General features: G+C 35.7%; 1 protein-coding gene across 2 annotated transcripts in view; it reads right to left on the bottom strand.

Moving 5' to 3' along the window:
* The window catches only part of ULK4 (unc-51 like kinase 4), a 276,626-nt gene that overhangs the window by 147,049 nt on the left and 115,372 nt on the right, over positions 1–14,205 (bottom strand). For both annotated transcript variants that reach the window (XM_075418820.1, XM_075418821.1), the window contains exons 28-30: positions 11,703–11,754; positions 11,459–11,603; positions 5,878–5,970 (exon numbers count right to left, since the gene is read on the bottom strand). In XM_075418820.1, the coding sequence (XP_075274935.1) occupies positions 5,878–5,970; positions 11,459–11,603; positions 11,703–11,754 (290 nt within the window). The remainder of the gene's footprint in view (positions 1–5,877; positions 5,971–11,458; positions 11,604–11,702; positions 11,755–14,205) is intronic.

The raw sequence follows: 14,205 nt of genomic DNA, 5'->3' as shown, positions 1-14,205 counted from the left end.
CTCATCAATAACTACTATCTACAGAACACCACGTCTTCTTGTATGGCTTCTGAAAAAACAACTCACAGGTGGCTGAGAAAGCATGCAGAAAGTATTGCCGCTCTCTTGTCTTTTTCCTGTAGTCTTCTCTGGACACCTACTGTTGAACATATTGGATTGGATAGTGGTTTAGATTTGCTTCATGCTGAACAGAGGATTTGTGGCAGAACTGAATTCACTCAAGTCTGCAGCTCCAACTGTAGTACCCTAACCAGCTGACCCTTCCTCATTACCTGCTTCTTTTTTATTTGTTATTTATATTCACAGTGGCAAAGAATCATTATTGAAAGTAAAAAAAAAAATCCAAGAATGAATCATGTTTTATCCTTTTGTCTAATGCTTTACATTAAAAGAGTAAATATGTGAATTTTACAATACGACATTTTTCAATAATTGACTTAACAGTAACATCAAATAGTAGCCTCACATTTTTAAAACTCTGACATTGACCAACTGATCTGCAACACGAAAGAGGAAATAAAATTACTGGTATAAGGTCAATAGCTAATTTCTTTACTAAAGGGGAACTTTCATAAAATGTAATGCTAAGGAGTTGTGTTTCACATTAAAAATGGTGATTAGTATTACAGTCAGTACATGACTAGACTAGGAGAACTCACTTGCAATAATGAACTCTGGCCACTGCCTTTGATATGAATCACAACGATGTGCGACTTGATAACATTGTTATTAGCTGACACACAACTTAACATTTCAAGAGTCTATTTCTGGATAAGTCTTCCTGCCTGGTGTTACTCAATAAAGCAGCATATATGCAAATATTATACCAAATAATAGGAATAGCAAAATTCATATGAATTATTTGCTGGTTTATATTGGCATTATTTCTCCCACAAGAAAATCGGTTTTTACAACTCAGTTGTCATAGATGTGAAACTAGTGTAATCAGAATCACATTCAAAATCTACATAAATATTCCCCAAAGTTGTAACAGAACTGTATCATCCTCTGACAATCTCTCTCAATCCATCTGCATTGTGATTTTCTCACTAATGTTGTACACCTCTAATGTAATTCTACCATTCAGTTCGATTAGGCCCTATAGGCTTATCTGTTATCAGAACTACATAATATTTTATTCACAGTCATTACAGAAAACAAGAAAACACCTAAAAACAGACAAGTAATTTAGAAGCAAATAGATCTACCTTTCAAAATGAGCACTTCAACCTTAAACTAGAAAATTAAAATTATTAATGGGAAGAACAAAGTGCTTTTAAAGCAGATAACGTAAGCCCACATTAACCAGTTCGCCAGGAAAGCAAAACACTGGAGCAGTAGCCCTCTAGTATAACGGCAAAGAAACTACAGCAGGTTCAAAGATAATCTATGCACAATGCTAACCAGTGCTTGTGAACCAAATCACAATTCTACCAGCACAAATGAAGTAAAAGCACCACACTGAACTGCAAAGAGTTTGGGGTGGGTTTTTTATTGTTTGTTTTTTTTTAAATCGAGGGCATGGATATTAGACAGACCCTTTCAGAATACACTGAAATATAAACAAATGCTAATGTAGAACATCATGATGTAGGAGAAGAGGATCCATCCACTACTAACACCAACTCTAAAATGTGCCTTTAATAGTCTTTAATAGATAGCGCATGGGTACGAACAGTAGCATAAGTGAAGTTTGAAAATGTAATCATAGAAGAATGGTCCAAAAGACATTGTAATAAAGTAGTCACTTCAATTAGTCAAGACAATCTGCTGCAGTGTACAAGGTCAATCCATCTATCATCTTCATAGGTATTAGATCTGTGGCATTTAAGAGCAACAGATTTTTGTTGCTCTTCCGCACGTTCCTGTTTGTTTTCTACCGCCTTTCCCCCTTTTCTAGAGCAGTGCCTAACATCTGTCTGCGAAACTTATAGTAAGGACAGGAAGTGGGGAAGGTTCCTTAATTTGTTCCCCTGTCCTTCAACCCACCATAAATCTAAGAAGGGTCACACCATTAGTACTCAGACAGTTTTTTTCTCCCTCAGGAAATGACTTTAATAACAGAACACTGGAATGTGTCCCACTCATGATTATTATCTGACACAGCATCTGACACTCCCCTCACCTCCACACTATTTCCTTTACTGTCTCCCTTCCTTGCAACCAAAAATGTCTATTTCAGCAATCCATAAAAATCAGACTCTATAGTTTTGAGTGTTTAGCTTTCAGATATATTAACCTCATCAAATGCTATGTTTCCGACTAAAGAAAAGTCAAATAGCTGCATAAAAGAGCACATAGCAAAATATAGAGCTATATCTCTTTACCTATAAGACAAAGAGCTAAGTTAAGAATCACAATCCAGTATAAGTTTCCTGGGGTAGCCCAGTATAAAACACCTTACAACAGTTAAAACATTAAAGAGCAGCTAATCAATATACCGTATTAATAGAAAATAAGACATTCACATCAAGTCCTCCTTATTACTAGAAAAAACCCCAGCAATCTGATCATTACAGACCACAACAAAACAGTGTACAAGACTGAAAGCAGGAATCAAAAAAACCCTAACCCTTAATGGATAGATCATGTCTGACTTTCTATTCATACATATAACCTATACATTAAGTTGACAAACTCACTAAGGACAAGGTATCTTATGATACTGCTCTTTTTGAATACAGACTTTGCATCTCACCCTGCTGCAGCCATTTGCTCTCACTGTCAGACATTCAGTTCCTCCAACAGCTCCCTACACAAGTACAATCCATTGAGAGTAATTAACAAAGAGAAAAAAACCCTAATGCAAATTTCCAGTAGTTCAGAGATTAATCATTACCTGAAGCTACAAGTTTCCTTAATATCAGTGATTTCTTTTAAAAAAAATCATCATTCTCAAAATAGCTAAATGTGAACTCTGCTATTAATTCTCACACTGGCTTTAATGTCCACAATCTTCCTTATCATAAAACTTTAAAAATTCTTGAAGAAAACAAGGCAACAGGTATTTAGGAGAGCCACAACAGAATACTATTAACACTCTTAAAGCCAGACTATTAGCTTTGAGCCAAGTATAAAACAGGCAACTGATGGACAAATCCTGTTCAAAGGTCATCCTTCCAATTTTTCTTAGTAAACGAACTCTAAGTGAGGTTGTATCAGACAGCAACTATTGCACGATGTAAAAACAGGTATATAAGGGAAACACCCAACTCATTCATACTCTAACCCATTAAGGTGAAAAAAAACAATAAAACACTCATCCTTCTCTAAAATTGGATTTTCTTCTTATGGGTGCTCATATGTCCAGATGTCTCAATACTTAACATGCTCATAGAAACACATTCAAGTTTTATTTACAGCTACTGTCTTACACACGCTGGAACATCTGTTTGTGAGAGATCTAATTCTGCAGCACATTAATGGGATATCAGTAGAATTCTCCACTGCTAAATTGAAAAGCAATAGAGTGGAAGAGCTCCCGTAACACAGAATCTTAAAAACAACCCCAACAGCAGAGCATTGGCAAAGATTACAGGGTATTTTTTCTGCATTGTTACAAAATACTAATTTAAGGCATTCAAAACATGTATTGTATATTAGCAGTATTTTATCACATAAGACATTAAAAATATAATATCTGAATATCTGTGCCTCTACCATATGGAACAAACCATCTGCGTTAGAAAACAGAAGTGTCAAAAAAATGGTAAAAAGATGATTAAATGCTTCTCTTCTGTATCACAACAAGTTCACTGATTCACAGTATCAGCTGTGAAAAAAATGAAACAAAAGATTGGAGTGCTTCGGTCTCCTTTCAAGCGATAAAACAAGAGCTGCTCAAATGCTGATCCTCTATCGGGAAGCACACAGGAAAAGACCGAGGGGATGGGAAGAAGAAGAAAGATAAGTGTGAGATACAAGAAAAATGGTGGGATTAAAGAAAAGAAAGCAATAAAGAGGGCATGCGTTGCATGAACACATGTGAGAACAAGCTATCATATGGAACAAACTAAGTAAAATACAGTAGCCTCCATCCTCCTCCCAGGTCAGAGTTCTCAATTTCAAAATAAGGCTAATAACAGCAACTATTTTTGAAAGACATAGAAACAATATAGTAAATACTAATTTAACATTTTGTCATTTTACAGTCTTTTCGCTATCACCATTTTTATTCGTTTAAAGTAAGTCACAAGAGAAAGCACCCATCCTTGAAAGCCCAGCCTTATGGATGAATGTAAGCTTGGAGAAGCCACAGAGACTCAATGACAAGTGACTCACATCACTGTCATCAGTACTAAAATATAGTAGAGTATTTCCACAAAGAAATTCCCAAAGAATTTGTGTCCAATGTTATTTACTCCACAATAATCGCAGACACTTCCTGTGTGCCTAATGAAAGGACCAAAAGAGAACAGATGCCTTGAGTAATTCTGAAGTCCATGTGTACTGACTAATTAGCCATCAAACAAAAACAGAATTAGTTGTGATCTAGTGTTTGCTATAGCACATACATGATCCCTGTTTTGTTCACTAGCAGTTCATGCAATTATGAACATATTCATCTCTGTCATGCTTTTGATACATTGGCTATTTCCGGCTAAAGTTATTGGGAAGTCAAACAATTAGGAAGAAGAAAGACCAAGAGAATTGCACAAACTCCACCCCTTCACAAATCTAGCCAAATGAATTTAGTGTGCATCCACAGTTTACCTACATTGAGCTTAAGGGCAAACACACGATTCCTCAAATGAAGAGAATTCATTAAGCAGAGGAAAAGTGCTGATATAATACCCAGCATTCTAGTTACAGAAATATTTTTTATAACTCTAAAAGTATTATAATACCTGTAGGTTAATTCTAAGAATAGAAAGCTGTACTATTTATTTGCATAATACATAAAATCCTGCAGTAGCAAAACCAGCCTCTCTACAATAAAAATACAATTAAGTACATTTACTGTATTCAAACAAGTTAAAAATCTCAAGCCACTATTTCATAGTTCACTTTTACTCTTCATATATTAAAACATTGTTCACAGTAGCATCATAAAAGATTAAATGAGGACGTTTTCATCTTTTGCAATAAAAACAGTGGGAAACTAAATTAAATTTCCTTCCTTATGTTTTTTTATCTTGTGCTAATTTCAATCAAAGCAAGACAGTATGCAATGCAGTGACTTCTCAGCCATAACACTATCAGACACCACAAACAGAAAACGGTGAGTGCAAAAGCAACCTGATTTTCTGAGCAGATCCAGGAAGAGGAACAGCTGTGTGTGTGCACACACATGTGAGAGAGATGCTTCCTTATTACTATCATAAAATGTGGTTTAAGTTCTATGCCACTTTTTTTTTTTTCCTTTGGAACAAGAAGAAAGAGACATTAAGATACCTTTAAACATACTGAGTGTACTTATACCAAACACTAAAATCCTTATTTGGGAACTTCAAAGGGTAGCTATATCTACAGAAAAACTGAACAGCTTTGAAGCGAATTGGCTGGTCTAATCCTTTTACAAACACACCACCTTTGTCCTAGTAGAAATACACACAGCTGGACAACACTTTCAATAATGTTTTGGTATTAATACTTTAATGTTTTTAATGATAATTTTACTGTTAAAGTTGTTATGATTTTGTCTCTAGTGTTTCATTGGCTAAATCCATATTAAAATTACCAGTATCATACAAAATTGGCACAAAAGATGTAAGATTGTATTCTATAACATATAATCTCCAAGGATTTTCTAACTCTCACAAGTGGTAGTCAAAGTAGTATGACAGTGAGATCTACGTTATTTTTAATTCCTAATGGAAAAAAAAATAATTGAAATAGAAAGAACCCAGAACAACAGAGAATGTATAGCTATACCACCTCACAGACGCAGGGCTGTGCTCAGTCAGGGCCACCAACAGTTTCAGAGCATACATTGGTACTGGGTCTGGAGCCATTAGAATGTGCTCATACCTGACAGGGAAGGAGAAAAAGGGGTAGCAACAGTTAAAAAAACAAGTTATGCATGTTAAAAAATTGATATTAAAAATACATCATATCCCATTTCCAAACTATAACAACTGCATGGAAATACAATGTTATTTGGAAATGTACACAGCAATAAACAAGACTTAACTAGAAACAGTATTTTAAAACCCACGTAAGATTAACTTTAAAAGCAGGGTGAATAAAAGAACACATTTTTTAGAGCGATGCAGACAATTATAAAACATGAAATATATATCTATAAAACACATATGTGGTTTTATAAGTATAAATATTAAAATATTATATATATTTTTAAAAATTCATTTTGTCTATATGAATGTGATTTATTTATTGATCTGTATTATGTATTTTTATATGTTAAAAAAATCTAATCTTCAAAAGACAAGCAGAAACCAAGCCTCAAAATATTAGGCAGATGATTTATTGGGTGCTCAGGAATACCATCAACCAACTTACAAACAATTAAGCTCTATATTTAGTTTACATAGTGATTTTTCTCAAAAGGAAATATTTTACTTCTGAAACACTTGCATTGAGCTTTATGTTTTATTTCAAATTTCAAAAAATATTGCTTTAACTACAGCATACTTCCATTCTCCAAGTCATATGAAACAGAACAATACAAAAATACTTCAAAACAATGTTTATTGAGAGCTATGGCAGCGAAGATAAAACTACAACAAAAACATCTACAAAACATTTCCAAATATCACCTCATGAAAATCTTGGTAAGGGAGAACAGGCTGCTGAAAACCAAAACAGACCTTGCTGTTGCTGCTAACATTCCAGTAATGCCCAGCCAACAAACAGGGCTATTTTCACTTTGTTTAAATCAAAATCTATCTGGAGGGCAATTGGATACAATGATCGAAGAGAGAAAGATGTAAGCATAAAAAAAACACAGACTCAGCCATGTCAAAACAGCATCTTTGATTACAAAGAGTGCTACTCTACACATGTGGAAGTAATAGAATTGGAAGCATGAACCTCTTCATTTGTAAAAGAAAAACCACGAAGAATTAATCATGCACAAATGAAAGGATGGTTTGTAGGAAAATGTGGTGAGGTTATCATGTTTTGTGCAACAAATCACTTCCACTATATTTTTTTCCTTTTGGGTTCTGATGCGGGGGAGGGGGGTGAAATCAAGCAAATCACCACATCTTGAGATGCCTAGTGCTGCCTGAACTGAGGAATCTGGACCACTTCTCACCACCTTTGTGTTGGCATGTACCCTACTGTGTACTAGCTCTTCACTGGAATGAAGATGCCCTCCCCGCAGGTACCACACCTTAGCACTCCAATTCACACACAAAGGGAATCCAGAAGGAGTTGTGGGGCTTTCCGGCCAAGTCACCGATCTGGACATCTCTTAAGACGAGGAGGGTGAAGCACACCAGCTGTGCCTTCTTGATGTAGCCTGTGGGAGCATCTTCACAGGGGCTAACATTTCCACACAAGCAGACCGACTATGGGTGATGTGTCACGGCTACTGTACATTAGCTTGAAAGTGCTGCCCTAGAGCTGCAAACCACGTTGGAGAATCTACACATTTAACCAGTTAGAAGCCAATGTTGGCTCCATGTCTTCAGTGATTACAATCCCTCCTTTACAAATAATAGGTGCCAGTTCCTGAAAGAAAACTCTCTCTCTCACTGGTGACCAAAGAGTCCCTTTGTTCACAAGAGAAGAAAATACTGTAACACGTTAGTAGACACTGATCCTGGAAGTCCTACATGCAGGCAATCCATATTCCCACCAAACATAATTGAATTATCTGCATTTTTTTTTTTTGCAGAATCCGTGACTAAATCTTTTGAGGCAAGCAAAGATGCTGTCAGGAGACTTCAGTGACAGAAGTCACTTGCTCACTGCATAAGACATGGATTTAGGTCTCCAAAATGTTAACTCCCAACAGTAAAAATGAATGAATCAGCCATGCTAACTTAAAAATCTGACACTTGGCAATATACTTGTTTTATTATTAACACATCAATACCTTCCCTAAATGGGGTCCACTTTAAACAATTTTAAGCCTTCCATGTACCACATTTGAGGGAGACTTGCTATTCTGCTAATTTAGCAGCTTAATTTATCAGATTTCAATTAAAAAACAAACAGTCTCACTTTATTTCCTTTTACTTCAAACTCTATTCCCCCCCTCATCTCCCCCAAGATAATACTAGTAAAGGGTATTTCTAAGCAAAGGTGCAGCGATCCATCAAACCAAATACCATATGAAAAAATGCAGATTACTAAAATGAATGTTTCAGCAATTAACATAAATAGCATTTCCTGAATAAAGGCCACTAGGTGCTATGAATATATGAATCTTCCCTGAAGGGAAAATATTCTGTGCTTGAGATTCATTGAACAAAGTACGAGTTCAGTGATTTTCTTGCCACTTCAAAACACAAACCAATTTAGTAACAATAGTTTTAGAGCGCATTTTGTAATGGTTCTGTAAACTCTAGGTACTACACTTCAAGGAGTTATTTTGTCAGACTTTTCTATAAGCAACAGTGACAAAAGGACCTAAAGATCTGGGGATATGGACGCTCTTAAGCTCTTAAAAAAAGACTGAACATTTTATCTACAATTATCTCCAGTATCCTGGACTTTGTACTTGCAGCACTGGCTTGGTAGTCTACTAAGAACTAGCTACATAATCTTTCAAATAAAATACAAATTTATTTACACATTCCTCTCCTTTTGCTGGTTCTGGCTCAAATTTCAAATGATGATATATAATTAGGAATATTAAGAATTAAATGAGAGCTAATGTTTCAATTTCCAATTAAAAAAAAATCTGGATATATAACAGAAAGTATCTGCCTTTTATTAATTTTCCATAGCTGAAATTTTCTTTTTTGTTATGAAACACCTAGGAAAATAACCTTTCAGCAAACTGAAATTGAATGAGACTATTTAATTCAATTTGATCAAAATCTTATGAGGAAGTTAACTTTCTGATCTACAAATGCACAAATATTTAACGGAATTACCATTTTATTGATGATGCAGAAGATGAGGAAAAAAGTGGTAACCACTGCATTCCTGCATTTATCTCAAAATGAAGAACATTTATAATTCATAGGTAGTGACCAAAAGTCTATTTCCTGGGTCAGTTTTACATTTAAACATATGAACCCACAGAAGATATTTATAGGAATGAAATATATACACAAATTAGTATAATTATCACCTTTGTTAATAAGAACATCACATGTTAAACCCGGATGTCCCTCCCTTCCATACTCAACAGCTCTCAGTTCTAAAAGAGCAGAAACAAAAGGGGTTGAAATATCTACTTCCCCACACACACTGCCCACGAACAAGGGGCAATTACATCCCTCCCCTGCTCTTTTGACTGTTCTCCAGCTGAGTCACACTTTGTCCAATCCTTTGTCCAACAAAAGAAAACTAAACAACATCAGCAAACGCCTTGTCAGCCTCCAAATACAAGCTAGTTGCCTCTTCACTTTCTATCTCAGTTTTCAAGTAACTCTTATGTCTTTGGACAAAGCTTTAAATTATCTTTACAAGCAGGTCACACTGCATCTTAGACCTCCCTTCTCTTTAGATTTAGGCCAGACCCCGTAGCATTCAGATAAAGCTTCTTTTAAGAACTGTAGAGAGTGTATAAGGATTCATTCCTACCTCCCATCAATATTTTCTTATCCACACCTAGAACATTGCTGAACAAAACTTACCTTTTGTGTCTTTTCCAACATTTAAATCAGCTGCTTTTCTTAGTTTCTTTTTGAGTCTTCTCCAAACTGAGTTTTGAGGCTTTGAAGTCAAAACTGAGTTTGAGTTTTCTTTTCTGCAGAAAATCCTCAAACCCTCCTCTGCTTTTTGTTCCATCTGTGCCTTCTTGCTCCCCACAGGTGAACACATTTACTAGAGATTGGGTCAACCCAGAGGTTCAGGTAATGTATTAAATATAGAGGCCCTAGTTAACTCCTTCTGAATCATTAGAAGATCTACATACTGTTTTACTATGCTCCTAAGCTAGAGTAAAATTTTTTACAAGAAGTTCCAATATAGTCCAACTATCATAAACTTCAATATTGAAGAAATATAAACAAATTAGTATCATTATAATCTTGAGATAAGCTCAAACGGTTTTCCAAATACAAGTATGATCATCTCTACTAGTGAAATAAAGGAACTGATCTGCGAAATACTTAAAGCCTGGAACCAAGATTCTGGGCTATTGCAAAACTCTTTTTCATACATGTACAACACAATGCATGCAAAGATACCACAGCTGAAGTCCCCAAAGTAGGATCATATCAAGCCTCAGACCAAAAAGCCCTGCCACTCAGTTGAGCTAATTAGCTTGGAGATAGGAGTGTATTTGCTGTTTTCCTTCTAGTCTGTAATTAGCATGACACTCACACGCCCAAATCCCCTCCAGTTCAATGAGAAACATTTTGTAAGATGGTAATGTCTACCAAAGGCAAGTTTCAGAGCAAGGACAGCACTTGGTCTTGCTTGACTCCAGGTCTCCTACCCTCTCTGAAGAAGAGTATCTGATAGCTTTTAATAATGCATGTACTCTATTTTTAAAATAGTATTTCCAGTTTCCATTTTAATTCATATTGATAAATTCCATATTTCCCAGAGAAAAAGAATAATGTGAAGAAAGGTGTGAAAAAAAGCTTCTCTATAGAGCTTTAAGATTTCCTTCCCATTCTCTCTCACAGAGATTACACATCTTGCATGGACAGAACTTTGGTCCTCAGATTGTAAGAACATTAGTCAACTAGCAAGAGACAGTCTCATTTTTGGGGAAGGCACTGTGTTTTTGACCATAATGCAGCATCCATTCTTCCACCCTTCTGCCACTTATTTAATGTAGGAGTGGGGAACAATTCTCTCAGGGCAGCTAAGTGTTTACAATTATTAACTTTGGAGGACCACATATTAAAATACACTGTAACATTATTAATGTGAAAGATAAATGATGACTCATCATTACTGTACTCATCTTGAGCTCATGCTTTTCTTCCCTCTACTCAGAGATGTTATCAGCTCACAGTATGCATGTGCATAACAGAGAGCTGTCTTTCTACTCACCTGCAAGTCATTTTGAAACGCCTCATTTGACCGTAAACCATATAAATGAAGTTCCAGACCACATCTGGCCCATAGGCTGTAGTTTCATCTGCTCTGCTAGGGGAAACGTGTTTCACTCCAAGAGCAGCCAGAGGCACAGTATCAGAAATGAGTGTTGCACAGAAGTGGTGTTTGCGTTGTGTATGACAAAATACTAAATAAACCTAGGAGAGAGATGTTGGGCAGAGAACTCTGGCAGCAGTTAATTGCTATTCCTCTTTTTGTCTTGCCATTTAAACATAAAAAGGGTATTTAAAACAAATACGCTGTCAAAATGGATTGAGTATGAAGTTATTCCCCATTACAAGAGAAGCAATATTATACTTACTGAGGCAGCAATGAATCTCTAATGAGAGACAGAAGCTTGCTGTTTGAGTCAAGGCTCTCCCCTTTCTCCTCAGCCATGACCTCGTGGCTTAAAAGCAGTGATGTGGTTTCTGAGAGCAACCGCAAGCTGAAGAGTCTCCATTCCACTTGAAAATAAAGGTGCCAAGAATGTGACTACATTGAAGTCTAATTAAAACAAAATGTGGAATTCATGGAAACTGTAGTTGATGTGGCCATATACTTACCATTCTGACTGTGGACCAAAGAAACTAGTGGTGGGAGGATACAGTCTTCAACCTAAAACAGAGAATTAGAAAGATCTGGCTTAGATTATTCACAGGGGAAAAAAAATACAACAGAGATACATTATCATCTATGTTTATTCCACTGCTAAAGCCCTTAATCAAAGAGATGAATAAACATGGAAATTCCTCCATAATCAGACTTATAAAATCACCAAGTCCACTTCTCTCTGGTAAGCCATCATAAAAGTTAGACAGTAATGTACATTTATATAGAAAACTACAGTAACTTTGGTATAGTTCTTTGACAATTAATTTAAATTTAAAATACAGAATTCAGTGCAGATGTAAGATATCAAGAAACAAGATCACTATAATATCTATTAATCCTGATGCTCTAATCCGTAAACTAATCACCAAATAGTCAAACCTGCATAGAACTAAAATACATCAGGAAAGATGTACTACCTCTAGTGAAATATCCTTAAGCTCAGTAGAGAGTCCTGATAAAATTTCAACTTCTTCCATTCTGGTAATACACAGTTTTCCACTAAAAATTAAATTTACAGACTTAAGATTTGAAATATGAAAAAAAAAAACCCAAAGTCAACTCTTTATTGTCCATGAGTGTATTGTTACAGATTAATCAGCTGTCACAGGACTAGTCAGCTTAGCTCTGTCTAAAATCAGCTTATGGCAAACTAGGCTATAGCTCAGTTTTATATATCTAATATTACAAAAACAGTGTATTATTAGTATTCTCTATAACAGAATGAACTGCTAAGTCTTAAGTCATTGTTAAAATACAATTTATTTAGACAGGACATGCTTCGGTTTTGGGGAGAGGATGGATGGACGGCCCTACATTTTTTAAGTATGCATCATGGATACACAGCCTGTCCTTGGAGTTATTTATATAAATAAAATCACTGTGTTGGTTCTCACCATGCAGTGGACAGGATTTGGTGTAAAAAGACTGCATTATAATTCCCCTTGTGTTTTCCTCTTGTGACTAATACTAGAGGATAGAATTTCTCTCGATCTATGCAGCTACTATTAAGAAACACCTATAGAAGTTGAAAGTATATATGAAAATGGGTCACCAAACGAAGTTAGCCTGTAGTCTGCAAAAACCACAATTAGCAACTATTCTATTGTTAGCTGACGGTCTCTGTTAAATGAATCTCTGGCATTAAAGATTAATTTAGTCTAGCTTTTTTTCACTTCTGAAAAAACTACCAAAAGATGCCTTCATTACATACTTTCGTTAAAAGAAGTAAAGGACTCTGCTTGAGATACGGAAGTCAAACTATTCTTGCAAGTACAAGTAGCCTTTATGCCTATATAGATAATGCTGTATATCACAGATGTAGTTCCTTTTGTAACAATTCATAATTTTGAAATATTTCATCGTCTTTTCCGTTAATACGCAGTCAGAAACATAATAAAAATCCATTGCACTCCAACAACTCCCTTAGCACAAGTTTCTCTGGCAAACTGTTTAGAATGGAATTCTTCATAACAGGTGTTTGCCTAATGTCAGTTCAGTGTGGTGGGGAGATCACCTAAATGAAGCACTAACATTTTTTTGTGACACAAGAGCATATCAAAATGCACATGCTGAAGGGAGAAGCAAGTATTAAATTGTACATGAACCTTAAATCAGATTCTTCCTAACTCTGCAACCCCCATCTTCTCTTCTTGCCACTTGAGTCACTGATTTTTTTATTAACCTCTACACAAATTTGTAAACAAGATATGAACTAAGCAAATAATTATTGAGGTGAAATAAACAGAAGTGTAATAGTGCATAAAATATGTTCAACAAATTCACCAGTGAATTGCACAAGTTTCTGTAAGTTGTATACTTCTGTAAGTATGTATACGAAAGCATGGTATTAGTACCTTGGCATTTCCTAGAGGGATCAAAACAAACAGAATACTCAAACTAGGACTCATCTTTTCTTTTAAGTGACTGCTGACATCTACGTGGAATCATATCTCCACATATGCATGAAGGTAGTCAGCTACTTTTCTTGTTTCAGTCTTTATCACTACAATTGCTTACAAAAAAAAGGAAATACTCTTCTTTAAGCCGAAACAGACTGGATAGTTTGAACATGATCCTAGCTATATCTGGGTTTCTACTATCTTTTAAATAGCCTGACATCCAGTTCATGATAAATCCCTAACTGCAGAAAGCCACCACTGTATAATTCTGTAATGATGGCATTCAACGGCTATGCTGCCGCAACTATGCTGTTATCAGTACACAAAATAGCAATGAAATACTAGAAACTTCCATACACACTGCATTCACATCGGCCAGCTATAATACACATGCACAGGACCAAACAAAAATGTAACAAACATGATAATCCTGTTTCTGACAATTGGAAAGAAGTAGAAAAACAGTAGGAGAAACAAACCAAGCATAAAGCACACTTCTGGTTTCTAGTAAAGTAACTCTTCAGTTAAGAAACTTCCTAAGCTGACGCTGTATCTG

Source organism: Opisthocomus hoazin, chromosome 4, assembly GCF_030867145.1.
Source record: "Opisthocomus hoazin isolate bOpiHoa1 chromosome 4, bOpiHoa1.hap1, whole genome shotgun sequence".
In the NCBI taxonomy this organism is placed as follows: Eukaryota; Metazoa; Chordata; class Aves; order Opisthocomiformes; family Opisthocomidae; genus Opisthocomus; species Opisthocomus hoazin.
This window is presented reverse-complemented; position numbering and strand designations above follow the sequence as displayed.